At 39.5% G+C, this 16108-nt stretch overlaps 1 protein-coding gene across 3 annotated transcripts; it reads right to left on the reverse strand.

Moving 5' to 3' along the window:
- Positions 1–3388: 3388 nt before the first annotated feature.
- Positions 3389–15837, reverse strand: LOC307011493 (uncharacterized protein). 3 transcript variants are annotated; one of them, XM_079637223.1, is made up of 7 exons: positions 15523–15837; positions 13271–13364; positions 13152–13196; positions 6046–7068; positions 5607–5762; positions 5375–5467; positions 3389–4719 (listed from the first exon to the last, which is right to left on the reverse strand). In XM_079637223.1, exons 4-7 carry the CDS (start codon positions 7057–7059, stop codon positions 4405–4407), a joined length of 1578 nt encoding a protein of 525 aa, XP_079493349.1. In that variant the 5' UTR covers positions 7060–7068; positions 13152–13196; positions 13271–13364; positions 15523–15837; the 3' UTR covers positions 3389–4404. The 3 variants fall into 3 exon arrangements, with proteins under 3 accessions (XP_079493349.1, XP_079493347.1, XP_079493348.1); XM_079637221.1 differs by lacking the exons at positions 13152–13196; positions 13271–13364; positions 15523–15837 and adding an exon at positions 7591–10241; XM_079637222.1 differs by lacking the exons at positions 13152–13196; positions 13271–13364; positions 15523–15837 and having other exon boundaries at positions 6046–7332.
- Positions 15838–16108: the final 271 nt, after the last annotated feature.

Raw genomic sequence — 16108 nt, forward strand, 5'->3', positions numbered from 1 at the left:
AAAAAACACTGCTTCAAAAGCTGTAACACTTCGTTTTTTATTGAATGCTAAGTAACATTTTCAAACGTTAATTTTACAAAAATTCATCTTGATAGTAAATACAAGAGATATCAAGAGATATTTGATATTCAATATCAAGAGATATTCGCCTAGATTTCTCAGATTTTACACATCACATCTCATATTTCATCTAGCTCTTCACTGACACTGCTGTCTTTTTATTAAAGAAAAAAAATTACTTTCAAAACTTGAATGGCAAAATTGTTGTGGTAAAAATGAAATCACCACTGACGGAGACTCCTAGGTCTCCTCAGCTCAACACTGTGGTTGACAAGTTTCGGGCCGCAAAATCCCAGTCGGCTGCCTTCAGGCAGTTTATGCCAGGAGGGTTAGGGAATCATCTAACCCCTCCCCGTCTCTTCGGAATATTTTTTTTTTTCACACAATAAATACTGAAATCGTTTATTTACTCTCATTTTAGTACAAATAAATGCACTTTAAAAGCACTCTAAATATTGCAAGCCATGATAAAGGTCCAAGGCAGTTTTTTTTATGTTAACTTATATAACAGGATTTTTTTTTTTTTTAGTTTTAATAAAAATAAAACCTAGGGACGTGTCTGGGGTTGGAGAAACCCAATCACAAATGATTTAGACACTTAAATACCGGGTATCAATAATTTATTGCATGTAATCCTAATAGAAGCCATCTTATTTATTCTTAAGAACATAAGGACAATTTTAGTCTCTTCACAACATGAGCCTAACCTCTCAACCAATGACTGCTGTTTACGTCAAGATTCCTGAGGACTACTTTTATGACCAGGCATTGTCTGGATCATTGAGCCAAAACATAATTTCTCAAGACTGCATGTAGCCCTTTGCTGATAGATATTTTGTAATGGTCTGTCCAGAGGTCTGGATGGTCTCCAGTCTTGGTTTGAATTGGTCTGAGTGACAGCAGAGAAATACAGTACTAGAAAATACAAGAAAAGAGCTCAGCCTCTCAGCAGCAGTCAACGCAACGGTATTAAAAACGGATACGTCTTTTGGAATGGCATAATGTTGTTCAATTTATAATAAGTATTATTTAGAATGGTTTCTAAAACCGGAATGAAATAGGACATATCAGCTGTTGAAAAAGCACAATAACTATAGATTCAAAAATAGATTCTGGGAGGCTGAAGGTATCTGATGACAAATGAAAGCTTATAGCTTAGTTTCCCATTATTACGTTTGATCGGCCAGTAATACCTAAAAGCAGCAGGGAATGTCGGCTTCATACTGTGTATGTTATACAAAAAAGATCAAACTTAAATGGATCATGGCAAGGTTGCATTAAATATTCCAGCTGTATTGAGTCTGCCCATGGAATTGAACTGTGTGTAGAAAAAGACGAAGACCTAAAACATAAAAATAAAACATAATCACCTCCATAACAATGGTGGAGGGAAATTGTAACACTTGAGATAAACAAAACATAATTGGTTTAATTAATTTTAATATTACAAAATATGTTTTGCTTTTTATATGGTATAATTAATTTAACTGCCAAGAATTTGCATTAATTTCACATTAAAAAAAAAAAATCCTTGAAAAAAAATTCGACATTGTCAGCATCCTGCCCCCTGTTGTTTGTCTCCGGGCCTCTAGAGGTCACCTGTGTTCCCCTCTGCTTTAGTTCTTCTTGTTAGCGTTATTCAGGTCACCTGTGTCTTGTTTCCCCTAGAGTATTTAAGCTGTGTTTTTTCCCCTTGTTCCTCACTCGGTTTTTGAGTCCTGGCTATGTGTCTCCTTGCTGTGATTTTGAGTCCTTCCAAGTCACCTAAGCTATTCCAAGTAAGCTATTCTGAGTTATTTGATTGTGTTTTTCTCCCCTCGTGGAGTTATTTTATTTCTCTCCTGTTACCTTTTATTTTTGGATTATCTGTTTTTAATACCTCTTTGTGAGAAGAACTTTTGTTGGATTTTTTGGACTTGCAAAGTACCTTTTTTTTAATAAATCTACTTTGCCTGGAGTTTTGCCTTGAGTGTTTCGTTTGGGTCCAACATTATCACCTCTGTGGCTAAGTGGTAGAACACTCACTCTCCACACCTGAGACCCGAGTTTGAGCCCAGCTTGTGACAGAAAAACCGAGTCAGCAATGGACCCAGAAACAGTTGTTTCCAAGGACCTTTTGGCGGTGATCGCTCAACATGAGGCATCTTTCCAGCGCCATGAAGCTGTTCTCAGCCGACAAGAAGAGCTGATGGCCAGTCATTCTCAACTCCTGGCTGATATGATGAGTTCCATCCGCCAGCTCTTCGAACGCCTCCCTGTTCCTTCACCTTCTTCTGAATCACCCCCGAGTGGTGAAAGGATTTCTCCAGTAACAGAGCCCCGACTACCACCTCCCAAGCCGTTTGCTGGAGATCCAAGTTCCTGCCAGGGTTTCCTCACCCAGTGCTCCCTCACCTTCGAGCTTCAACCCTCAAGTTTTCCCACAGAGCGTTCCAAGATTGCTTACATTATTACCCTTCTTTCGGACAAGGCGCTCTCCTGGGCCTCTGCGGTGTGGCAATCCCAGAATGCCTGTTGTGACTCCTACTTGGAGTTTGTGAGTGAATTCAAGCGGGTGTTTGATCATCCTGTCAGTGGTCGGGAAGCTTCCAAGCGTCTACTCTCTCTCCGCCAGGGTTCCCGCAGCACGGCAGATTTTGCCATTGAATTTCGGACCATAGCAGCTACACTCAAAAAAATAAATTGTTGAATGAACATGATTTAATCGTAGCACCCATTATGCATCTAATCAAATCAAGTAAACTTGAACTACTTTGAATATTTTATATGAACACAATATACATTTGTAGATCCAACATGATTTTAATATGTCAATGTAACTTCTTTGCAACTAATTGAATCAAAATGTTTGTATTGTGTTCGTCTAATCAAATTTATTCTTATTCACTCAATGACGGTAAAGCACTTCAATTCAACAAAATTCTGCCTTGTTAAATCAACTAGTTAATGTCTTGTTTTGGTAGTATAATGTCTTGTCTTGTTGTTTCAATTACATTTGTTTTAGATGACAGCACTAAAAAGCATGACATTACCAAAACTTTAGTAATCTACAAAAAAAGCACAGAAAACATGCAACAATTTAAACTTTTATTTTTTATTGGGCTTTAAACATGCACCAATCAAGTTTAATCTGCTTTCTTCACTTTAAGTCTCCCATCCTTTTTGTTTTTGTAACAGAATGCATTTAAAGACATTTAGCTAACAAAATCTTGACTCTTGAGAAAACTGATCCCCAAGCAACGCTTGTAGGACTTTAACGCTCTTTTGTTCGTAAAACTTTGGTAGAAAAATTAAGCCATTTTAACACACTCCTTTTTGGGAATTTTTAAGGTAAACCTGACATGGCCTGATACAGATTTTTTTTTTTTTTTTTTTTTAAATAAGCATGAATGAACATGAATTTAACAAAACAAACATTTGTAACAATTTGAGCTGTAAAATAATAACAAAAAAGATATTCTGATGCAATACCATAAAAAAAAAAAAATATATATATATATATATATATAATAAAACCCTTACAGCAGCTTGCTGTGATATCACAAGAAAATTATTTTGATAAATTATAAAAATTACCAGTTGCTTCACATCTGAAAAATTAAGCCATTTTAACACGACCCTTTTAGGGAATTTTTAAACCTTGGCCTGACACAATTTTTTTTAAACATTTGAACAAACATTAATTTATAACATAAAAACAAACATTTGTGAGTGTAACAATTTTTTGAGCTGTAAAATAATAATAAAAAAAAGTCTGATGCAATACTATTTAAAAAAAAAAAAAACCTTCCAGCAACTTGCTGTGATATTGCATGAAAATTTTGATAATTCTAAATTCTCGGTGTAGCTATAATGCTTCACATCTGAAAATAAACAACCTAATACTGTGCAATAGTTACTACTCCACTCCCAGAAAATATTTGTAAGTGTGTAACAACTGCTTCAGCCAGTTATTCCTTTGGTAAAACAGTGTTTTAGTCTCAGTCCATTTAAAAGCTCTCTAAAAAATTACTCCAGCACCATAGACAGTTGTCTGTAAAAGAGCTTCTATCCAACGTAAAATGTGCATCTTTCAGAAGTACACCTGTCTTGTTTAAGCTCACATGCTCCAGTAGCTTTGTTTGGAGGAACTGTGCCAAAATTAAGTTGTCCATATACATAAGAAACTCCAAGTGCATTTAGTTTGACTTAAGTCTTGTTTCAGGGTTCACGGGTTACAGGCTCCAGAAGCTTGTTTTAGCAAAATTGTGCCATTAATAACAGTTGTCCACATATCTACGGAACACCAGAACTGCAGAACTCCAAAAGTGCTTTCTGATTGACTTTTGTCTTTTTCAAGCTCACTTACTCCAAAAGCTTGTTTTTGAGGAACTGTGCCTTGGATGACAACATCTGTCCATTTAGATTTAGAAAGATCTTCTGCCAGACTTCAAAAGTGCATTTGAGCTCTGATGGGTAGCTTAGGTTCAAACAGTATATCAGTCCAAATAACAGAGCACAAGCCTGTGCAATGCTACTCAAGTCACTGAGGACTTCCACACCTTCAATTAGGACACCAATGTCTGCTGGGTCATCGTCAGGCAGCGCTCCCTCCTTCAGTATTACATACACTCCCATCACAGTTTGCTCCATTGCACGTTGTGACTCAAAGTCTGAATCCTGTGGGACGAAATGCATGAAAGATCACAATCAAAAATTAGATCAAATATTTATTACAAGAATTGCACACTTATACACTCACTAACCACTTTATTAGGTACACTTGCAAAGTAAACATCAATCCAATACAGGAGCTCTGCTGTGAATTCTACATTTACAAAGTTATAATTCCTCAGTTTTTAACTTGAAACTGTCCGAAAGGTGATAATTCTGCTGTTTATTATTGAGGTCACAGTGGGTGCTGGAGTGTTATTGTAGTGAATTATATTATAAGATTGTTATAATTTAACTGGCCAACATATTTAAAATGAACGAGGTGGCTAAAACATTAGAAACATCTAAGAATATAATAGCAATAAAAACAAAAGTATGCATTTACAGTTTCTGATACCGTTTATTTTTTATGTAAATTATGCCCCAAAAGAGCTCAACCAATATGAATAAAACATTCATTGGTTTAGTGCATCAACCAATTCACATAAGAACTTTGTCATGGTGTACCATGAGTTTCCTATGAATTAACAATTTGTCCAGCTCAGTAATTTGACAGTTATGTGTTCTCTCATGTCATATGTTTGTTGTAGCAAATAGGGGAAAACATGGCACAAGTTCAGATTCAGTGGGCTTTTGAAACTGTATTTTCTTATCAACTTACCGAATATGCCTTCACCAGTTTTTCAGAGTCCTCATTCAGGTAGGTGCAGAGAGACTTGATGACACAGGCTCTTCGGGTATGTATAGTATCATCCTGTGGGGTGGGGACAAGATTTACTCAAACTTCAGTGGTGTCACAGCTAAAAAATACTGTTTGGGAAGAAAATGCCAAACTCTATCTGTATTTTCATCTGCATTGAGAATGACTATTAAAGCCATTTATCAATACAAACCTTGGAGATGGCATCCATGATCTTTGTGATTTTCTTTCCTGCTTGCCCGCCTTTTCTACTGAAGATCTCTATCAATCGCGGTGAGTACCGGTCAAGCTCAGCAAAGAATGTAGAAAGAAGTGGTAAAGTAGAAATCCGCAAGAACTCCCTATCAATCTGAAAAAAACATTGATAATAATTTAGTTAACTCTCATCATTACAGAAGGATAAAACAAAAAAAGCTGTTTCAGCATCTCTATCAGCAACAAGATAGTTAAGACGACATGTACACAGCAATCTAAATATGGCCTACTCTGTTTTTTAAATTAAAAGTATAAGAGCTTAATTTTTTTTCATCTTTCTGTTCTCTTAAATGTGTTTCAGTCTGTATTTGTGTATATATATATATTAGAATTTTTTTAATGGGGCGTATATAAACCTGATGTGATGAGATACACACCTCTTTCACATTGAAGAGAGCTGGCCATCTGCTTTTAAAGTCTGCAACCATAGGCTCTGCTTGAAGAACTTCTTGTCTTCTGTAAGAGAAAGTCTTTTCCATTTTCTCAATCACTATGTGGTCATTGTTTCTCTTTTTAATTTCTGAAAGCATTGCGATTCTCTCCTGCTCCAGACTGTCATCAGTCTCTCCTTTTGGATGCTGTGGACAGTAATTAACTTCGGCTCGTTTTGGTTTCTTCACATTCAATGCTGCTAGACTTTTTTTGTCAGTGGCCTTGTTCTTCAGTGAATTTATCTCCACCTCAGCACATCCCAGGCCTCTTAGTTTGGTCCGTAAGTTTGCCATTTTATACTTCAGGCTAATCTTCCAGCCATAACAGCCATTGAAAGACCCCTGTTCTCTCAGACAAGGATGTGTTTTGACAAGAGCTTCTGCAACATCATTCAGATCATTGTCACTAGGGTAGGCTTTGAACTTAATGATTTCCTCTGCAAGTCTCTCCAAAATGTGGGATTTTAGCTTTGGTGAAGGTTTCAAAAGAGTTGCATTTGTTTTGTAGTAAGTGTTAGCCATCTCAAGTTCAAGTTCTGCGTCATATTTGAAATGTGGGATAGTAAAAACACTTGGCCAGACCCACTGCCTTGTAGATGAAGCTGAACCTTGAGATGTAACAGGTTCTGTTTCACCCGAAGAGATGATTGAGCATTCTGCTGGGCCCTGTACTTCTTGGGGAAGTTCTTGTGTTATTGCATAATCTTCTGTTGCATTACTTTGCAAGTAGATCACTTTAAGACTTGCTTTATCTTGTATTTCACAGATTTCTGACAGATTTAGGTATTCATTTCCAAAATCTGCATCTTGATATTGAAGACGAATATCTTGCTGTAATCCAAAACTTGTCTTTATTGTCTGGCACAATTCCTCTATGGAGTCTGGAAGTCCCCTTGGCAGAACAAGCTTCCTGGCATCATTTTCACCAACGATGATTCTCAGTCTAATAGGCTGGGTCATTGTGTAGATCTAAATATTAAAAGACAACAGAAAAAAAAAATTAAATCTTAAACTAAAGAGACAATTAGACAGAAGTGTGTGTTTTATATCTCAAATCTAAAATTGTGTCTGGTCAAAACAAACAAAAAAAAAATATTTGTTTCAAATATTTTGTAACTATGTAGGGACCGGATCCGACAGAACACTACTTGCAGGTGTAAAAACGTAAGGCTCATTTTATGTTGCCATAGAAGACACAGACTGAACAAAAATGCAAATGATGTTGGGCATTTTGTTGGTTCTGAGTCAGGGTTTTGTGCAACTCGAGAACTTCAGGGGACTCCAGCTAAATATGTTTGGTGCATAGCGGAGAAAAATGCAGCAAGGAAAATGATTCACTCATTGTAATTTTTTTTTTTTTAAGCCAGGCGAGGCTGCTTAAAAGTTCTGTCGGACCAGCCCCCTAATTTTCTTTTTTAGCATTAATAGCCCTAGTGCAAATTCTGACGGATATCAACTTTGCCATGTTATGTATTGTGGAAAGATACTCACAAACAGTTCTTAATGTTTTCCCAGCCACTCAACGTGTCTCTTCAGTGTGACAAGACGCATTCCTGCTACTGAATAAGCTGCCAACGGGTAGTCATCCAAGAGTTCCCCATGCTCAATGAGAACCATCTCTTTTACATGTGACATACTCAACTCAAAAGCTCTGAAGTGGTCTCTGTACCAAGCACCCAACTTTTTCACTACAAAATGGACCTTGCCTTGCAAAATACAGATCTGCAATATTTCCGCAAACTCAGGCAGACCAAATAAATGCCCATGGACAACAATCATTCCTTTGCTGTAGTTCATTCCATTGTATGACACATTTGATGTCAAATGGGCATCGGTCTCATCTGGTAACCTATGCTTGATCGCGACTGCAATGTCAGATTTCAGCAAATCAACTGGCACTGGTGAGGTATTAGTTACCACAAAAGATGTTCTTTGGTCAGATGAGTGCAAATGAGACGCAATCATGAGCTGATGTTTTCTGGCAAGTGTAAGAGGTATATTTTTAAAGCAATTGGTATGGCGAGCAACCTGTTTAAAAAAACTATGCTTTGCCTCAAACCTCATTGTCCACCTATGAACAAGAGGTCCAAAGAGGCGAATCATAAGAGGGTAATGTTCTAAATAATGATGCTTAGGAAGAAGGTTAACATTTGGAAAGAGCTCTTGGTATCTCTGGCGATGTTCACTGATTTTACATTCAAGATATGATATTGATTCATCAGAAAGGACAGGGGCTACAACAAGCTCCACTATGTCCTTAAGATCCAAAATAACATGCCAGGCAGGTTCAGTCTCAGGAACAAGAGGACCAACAATGAAAGGCAACAATCTAAGCAGAGCCCAGTTTTCGTGGGCATTTCCACCGATACTTTTCTTTACTGAGAAAGTTTTTGGTATCTGGTGAGGACGATTCGTTTTATCTCCCCATTTGTACTCAAAATTTTGAACTAAGTGGTTTAGTTTCTCAAGAGTAAAATATTTCTTTGAGATAAAAAGAGCTAAACAATGTGCTAGCTCCACTGGTATAACACCCTCGAACAAATCATGTACTACATCTGGGGGATAACCTGCAGTCACATAAAAATGAGTAAGATTCTTACTTAAAACACAATCTCGTTTAACACCACAACACGCCTTTTCAGTTTCCAGAACAGATTTTAAATGTGCTTCGTGAAGTCCCTGTGTTCGACACTCAAATGCACCAGCAGTCAATGACTGAATTTCTGATTTCTTAGCAATACAAAACCTGCATATATATTCAGCAGAAAAACTTTCTAAAAAACCTCCAAGTCCATGAGCTCCTAGGTTGTCAGCTATTACGCAAGTGACAGTGCCTTTAACACATTCATTTAACTGAGCAATATACACGCCACGTTGCTCCAAGATGACTAAATCTTTCAACAGCGGTTCCAACACTTTTTCAAACCCAAAAGTTTTTATATCTTCACTTTTACAAAGCCCTGCTAAATAAATGGATGAAAGAGCCGAATGAGAGCCTGGTGGTAAATTGTCTAAGATCCAATATACACCACAAAGTTTGTGTTTTTTGCGTGAGGTCCCGAGAGGATTGCAAACCTCAAAATCATCAATGTAGAGTGTAATTAAGATCCTCAGTTCTTGAGCAGCTAGAAAGTCATTAGTAGTGTAATGCTTGCCATCTCGAAAAGACTTGTACACACTTTGACCACCACACAAGTCCGCTGTATTTTCTTTAGCTGTTTGTTCCTTTAACACTCTATCCAATATGTGACTGTGACTTAATATTTCCTGCAATGACTCTAGTATTGAAATATACTGAAATGATCTCCTTTGATGTACAGATAGAAAATACTCGGCAGGCTCTACAACTTTAAAATTTAGTTTGTAGTATTGTTTTCTTTTAAAGGAGGTAGCAAGTGGTCCATACTTCCCTACAATTTGAGCCACAGGGTTAGAAACACAAACAGATTTGGCAAGTTCTTCAATTACAGCTGGAGTGACATGGAGGTTATGGCTTTTGAAAATGTCTGTAAGAGTACGTTTTGTGAGTGGCGTACAAGCATCGCTTAACAAAAAATGCAGTTCTTCCAACAATTCGTCTAAACCTCTGGCAGGAATATGATATATATGTTCCAATTTCAACAATATTACAGCTACTTTCTGCTCAATTAATTTGGGCAAATTGACAACAGCAAGATCATCACTTTCAGACACTGACTCAGTACCAACTTCAGGATATGACACATCGGTAGAACATCCAGCATTTACATCTTCAGAACTATGTGCTGCGTCTGCAAACACAGTTAAACCTGCTTTAAAATCTTTTTGTGAGTGTAAATTATGCTTTCTTTTTTTGTGTGAATAAAATGTACTTAAAATGTTTGTCTTGAATGAGCAACCTAAAAATACACAACTTACGGTCTCATTATTTTTCAAATGTGTTCCAATGTGAAGAAAAAAATCTTTTTCTGTGGAAAGGTTAGAACGCTCACATATCTCACATCGAAAAGTACATGAACATGTTGCTGTCTGTGTAGAATGTAATGGGTGAACTCTATACACGTGGGTTTTAAGTCCTGCCCATGTCTTAAATGTGCATGGACAATTTAAATATACACAAACATAATGATTGCTGCTTCCTAAAAAATGGTGTAGTTTATAGTGCTTAAGTAATTAATGGTGCTTGCCTATAGGCAAAGCAACATTAGTGTTCTCCTCCATACTTATTATTTTTTTTATTAATGGTGCTTGCCTATAGGCAAAGCAACATTAGTGTTATTGCTCATACTTATTATTCTTCTTCTTTTTATTCTGGACAAAGTTTGGCGCGTAACTCGCCCCGCACCGTTTGTCACAGACTCCTGAGTGAGGTGTCAAATCGACCGGCCCATTGAGGAGAGGTGTGCTATATCTTTTCTAAGCGATCGGGTGTACGATGTTCGCACAGCGGACGAAAAAGCGGCCAAAAAAGTCCCATTGACTTAACATTGCGGAATTTTCAGAAATTCAAATCCCAACTGTCATTTTTCACACACACAGACACAAAGGGCCTGACACCCCTGCATGTCTCCCCCTCTCTCTCCCTCAGAGGATTTATATTATACAGCAGCCAATAAGTAATGGCCTAAAATCTTCATAGCCACACCATAGCAACCAGTTACAGCACCCTAGCAACCATAAGCTATAGGCACGAGGCCGCAGGCCTCGTGCACTCATTATAATGCACTCGTTTAATAGAGATTGCGGCCTCGTGCCTAACCTTAGCCCTAACCCCATAGTAACCATCTGTGAAAACTACCAACCACCTAGTAACACCATAGCAACCAGTTACAGCACCCTAGCAACCATAGGCTATAGGCACGAGGCCGCAGGCCTCGTGCACTCATTATAATGCACTCGTTTAATAACACAACCACTCAAAATACCTTAGAACTCCCTAGCAACACCCTAGCAACCACCCAAAATACCTTAGAACTCCCTAGCAACACCATAGCAACCACCCAAAACACCTTAAAACACCCTAGGAACCACCCATAACACCCTAGCAACCACCCAAAATACCTTAGAACTCCCTAGCAACACCATAGCAACCACCCAAAATACCTCATAACTCCCTAGCAACACCATAGTAACCACCCAAAACACCTTAGAACACCCTAGCAACCACCCATAACACCCTAGCAACCACCCAAAATACCTCAGAACTCCCTAGCAACACCATAGCAACCACACATAACACTCTAGCAACCACCCAAAATACCTCAGAACTCCCTAGCAACACCATAGCAACCACACATAACACTCTAGCAACCACCCAAAATACCCTAGAACTCCCTAGCAACCACCCAAAATACCTCAGAACTCCTTAGCAACACCATAGCAACCACCCAAAATACCTCAGAACTCCCTAGCAACACCCTAGCAACCACCCAAAATACCTTAGACCTCCCTAGCAACACCATAGCAACCACCCAGAAGACCCTAGCAACGCCCTAGCAACCACCCATAACACCCTAGCAACCACCCAAAATACCCTAGCAACCACCCAGAACTCCATAGCAACCACCCAGAACACCCGAACAACATGAATAAGACATATCTCAGCAGCAGAACATCGTACAGACATGGTTGTTGGCTCGTATGCAATCATGTACCACACTCTAGCAACCGAGTGTCGAGTTTTGCCACTGCAAGCACCATTCACATTTTCTTCTGGAAATGTACGTTCTAGTTATTATTATTCTTCCGCCCAAAAGTTCGGCGCGAAACTCGCCCCGCACCGTTTGTCACAGACCCCTGGGTGAGGTGTCAAATCGACCGGCTCATTGAGGAGAGGTGTGCTATATCTTTTCTAAGCGATCGGGTGTACGATGTTCGCACAGCGGACGAAAAAGCGGCCAAAAAAGTCCCATTGACTTAACATTGCGGAATTTTCAGAAATTCAAATCCCAACTGTCATTTTTCACACACACAGACACAAAGGGCCTGACACCCCTGCATGTCTCCCCCTCTCTCTCCCTCAGAGGATTTATATTATCAAGCAGCCAATAAGTAATGGCCTAAAATCTTCATAGCCACACCATAGCAACCAGTTACAGCACCCTAGCAACCATAGGCTATAGGCACGAGGCCACAGGCCTTAGCCCTAACCCCATAGTTACCATCTGTGGTGCCCTAGCAACCAACCAGAACACCCTAGCAACTGCCTAGCAACCGCCTAGCAACCACCCAGAACACCCTAGCAACCGCCTAGCAACCACCCAGAACACCCTAGCAACCGCCTAGCAACCACCCAATACACCCTAGCAACCGCCTAGCAACCACCCAGAACACCCTAGCAACTGCCTAGCAACCACCCAGAACACCCTAGCAACCGCCTAGCAACCACCCAATACACCCTAGCAACTGCCTAGCAACCACCCAGAACACCCTAGCAACTGCCTAGCAACCACCCAGAACACCCTAGCAACCGCCTAGCAACCACCCAGAACACCCTAGCAACTGCCTAGCAACCACCCAGAACACCATAGAAACCACCCAGAACACCCTAGCAACTGCCTAGCAACCACCTAGCAACCACCCAGAATGGCCTAAAATCTTCATAGCCACACCATAGCAACCAGTTACAGCACCCTAGCAACCATAAGCTATAGGCACGAGGCCGCAGGCCTCGTGCACTCATTATAATGCACTCGTTACCTTAGTCCTAACCCCATAGTAACCATCTGTGGTGCCCTAGCAACCACCCAGAACACCCTAGCAACTGCCTAGCAACCGCCTAGCAACCACCCAGAACACCCTAGCAACCACCTAGCAACCGCCTAGCAACCACCCAGAACACCCTAGCAACCGCCTAGCAACCACCCAATACACCCTAGCAACCACTCAGAACACCCTAGCAACGACCCGAACAACATGAATAAGCCATATCTCAGCAGCAGAACATCGTACAGACATGGTTGTTGGCTCGTATGCAATCATGTACCACACTCTAGCAACCGAGTGTCGAGTTTTGCCACTGCAAGCACCATTCACATTTTCTTCTGGAAATGTACGTTCTAGTTTGTACCTACAACTCTCCTTTGCAACACACTGCCTGCACTGCCACATACACGTCACTGAAAGAGAAAGAAAAGTTCAGTAATCAAGGATAGTTAGTTATATATACTGTGTTTTACGAAAAACTACTTACCATGTAATAAAGGTGAGGTTCACATCAGAAGAGCATGGGGACAGCTTTATATTGTTTTTGTTTTTTTTTTGTATAAAGAAAAGTAACAATTTCGCTGTGAAAAAAGAGAAGTATAAAAATTAATCTGCAAAACTGTAACTAATTTACCCTAATGTGTATGCTAAGGCCAGAAAACAGAAAGACACACAACAAGCAGTATTCTCAGTAATTTCAAAGACTGACTTAAAAAAATACTGGGCCAAAGAAAATACGCTGCTGTTACTAAATATCAAGAGTTTTACTTATATTGATAACTATTCCCTGAATTAAACCATGCATGATACCCATGGGCGTCGGAACCATTGTATATGGGTGGGACAAGACCCACCCACTTTTTAAGAACAATGATATTGGACCCACTCACTTTTACATTCAGCGCATATGTCTGTTCGCTTTTCAGAGCGCCGTCAGTCAAATCCATTCCACTTGAGGAACGCCCTAATGAATTAAACTCCATTTCCGCGGAAATCGCTACATTATATTTCTCAATGAGCCGCAACTGACGAAAATAACCGCCCGTTGTACCCTTCCAGTCAAATATCGCATTGCAAACATCAATAACAGCTTTAAGTTGTCAATGCTGGCAAATGACCATGGTATCAGCGGGATAATCCATGGATAGCTGTGCATTTAATGCACGACGTGGAGGCAAAGAACAGGCCGACGTGAAGCTGAGTTTAGTTTACTTGCTTAATTAAAAGGCACCAGAATATATGACATTTACTCCAGTAAAAAAATTCTGGAGGAGGACCCACCCACTTTTTTTTTGCTTCCGACGCCCATGATGATACCTATTCAATCATAACCTTTACTGCAATTTTTCAAATATATGGTCGACTGCATCATAGATTTTACTTGACATTTTTTGCATACTGTATTCAATAAGCTGGGTAAGTTAGCATTATGTGGCATTTTGGAACTCCATGTTTGAAAAGACAGAAATGTCTAGTTACATAACGTTTATTGAAATATTTTGCTGAGACACAGGAACCTTGGTTAATTTAGATAATAAAAACAGCAGATACCGGTTTTAGCCGTTTTCGATTTAAAAAAAATTCTAACCACTTTACAGCACACACAAATATTTATTTTCTATCTTTTCTTTAATAGAACATTTTGCATAAAACATAGAAAGTTATTTGAATCACTATAAAATAGAACTAGCCTATATAAATTACTCCTGGTGTGGGAGTATTATTATATTTAATATAATGATAGCCTATACATTTAGCAAACTAAACTTCTGTATGAAAACAGATAATAGCAATAAAATAATATAGCCTTGCAGTATAAAGATATTTCTCAAAACACACACAGGCCTATTGTAATCACTTTGTACATCCATTTTTCTTGAAAACAGAGCGATCGAGCATTTCTGCTGTCACCATAAAGTCTAAACAAGCGCAGTTCTTGCTAAAACACACTAACGTTAGACATGCAAATTATGTGCATTCTGGGCACTTTTTGTGTGAAATCATTTTTATTTTCTCCATCAAAGGTGCTTTCACTAATTGAGGTCGCTGAGAAGCACAGCAAAAATAGATTCGGCGCCGAAACCTGTGCTTACTGTAACTTTACTCACTCGACGCTCTTGCTTTACGCGCTGCTCCTGCTGCCGTTGTGAATGCACTCATCGATTTACAAGCACGTCGAAAATAAATCGCGCTGCTCACACTTGCGGTGTGAGACGGCCGTAATTCACGAGGTTTCCTACATGTGCTGATGTTACGTGATGTTAATCATGCGGCGCCTGAATGCATTTGACCGGCTTAAAATCGGCATTAGCCTATGTTAGACTGACCGGTCGGTGGGTCATGGCCGATCACGTGAAAATCGGCTAATTCTGGTCACCAGCCGATCAATCAGTGCATCTCTAGAGCACATTGTTTCAACATTAACTTCTGTTGTTTCAGATAACGTGAACAGGCCAGTAGGCCTACCCAGGGCCAGGGGTAACATTATATCGTAAAAAATGGCACATTATGTGGGTTATGTAGCCTAGTTAATAGTTAAGTTAGGCGTAGCTAACATTGAATTGTGATATATTAACGTTAGGGTGACACTCGACGAAGACACAGAATTGAACCCAACACATGTGCTTCAAGTCTGGTAAAATAATCCTGATTAGAAAAATCGAAACAGTGTCTAATAACTTATTTTTGATTTATAATCCAACAGTACTAAAAACAAAGAGGTAAATATCAAGTACTTACCCCTCAATATCAAGGATGCAGAACGACGAGACCGCTCAAAAAACTTCCAGCCGCCTGAAGTGGACCCGCGTGCTGCCGTGCTCCCAAACTTCCCGCCGCAGTGCTGAGCATGCGCAGTGGCTCGCCAGAGAGAATTGTTGATATGAAGCGCTTCAGTCTCATTGAATCAACAAGTGCTGATCGAATTCATTTAATTATTTCTTAATTTAGTTACAAACAACAAGAATGAATCATTTAACAGAAGTAAACTTGTTGTATTTTAATTAATCAGACATATTTGTATTTTGCAAATCCAACAAGTAGCTAGTTGATTTTTTTGAGTGTAGAAGTGGATGGAATGATGAAGCACTGAGGGTCTGCTTTCAGGGAGGGTTGTCTGAGCCTCTTCAAGATGAGTTGGCCACCCGAGAACCAGCTTCAGATCTTGAGGCCCTCATAGCATTGGCCATCTGCCTGGACAATCGTCTTAGAGAGCGGAGAGCAGCTCGTCGCCAGGTCTCCCACTCCCAAGTTCCTCTGAGCAGCTCTGTTTCTCCAGTTGGTGTTCCTTCGTTCAGAGCTTCCCCGCCCCCTGAACAACTCCAGG

This window comes from Phoxinus phoxinus, assembly GCF_949152265.1.
Source record: "Phoxinus phoxinus genome assembly, chromosome: 15".
In the NCBI taxonomy this organism is placed as follows: Eukaryota; Metazoa; Chordata; class Actinopteri; order Cypriniformes; family Leuciscidae; genus Phoxinus; species Phoxinus phoxinus.

Coding starts and splice junctions, on each gene's coding strand:
- LOC307011493 (XM_079637223.1), bottom strand. CDS start 7,059: ATGACCCAGCCTATTAGACTGAGAATCATCGTTGGTGAAAATGATGCC. Junction 5,763..6,045: donor CTCTCTTCAATGTGAAAGAG/GTGTGTATCTCA, acceptor TGTTTTTTTCAG/ATTGATAGGGAGTTCTTGCG. Junction 5,468..5,606: donor TCATGGATGCCATCTCCAAG/GTTTGTATTGAT, acceptor CCCACCCCACAG/GATGATACTATACATACCCG.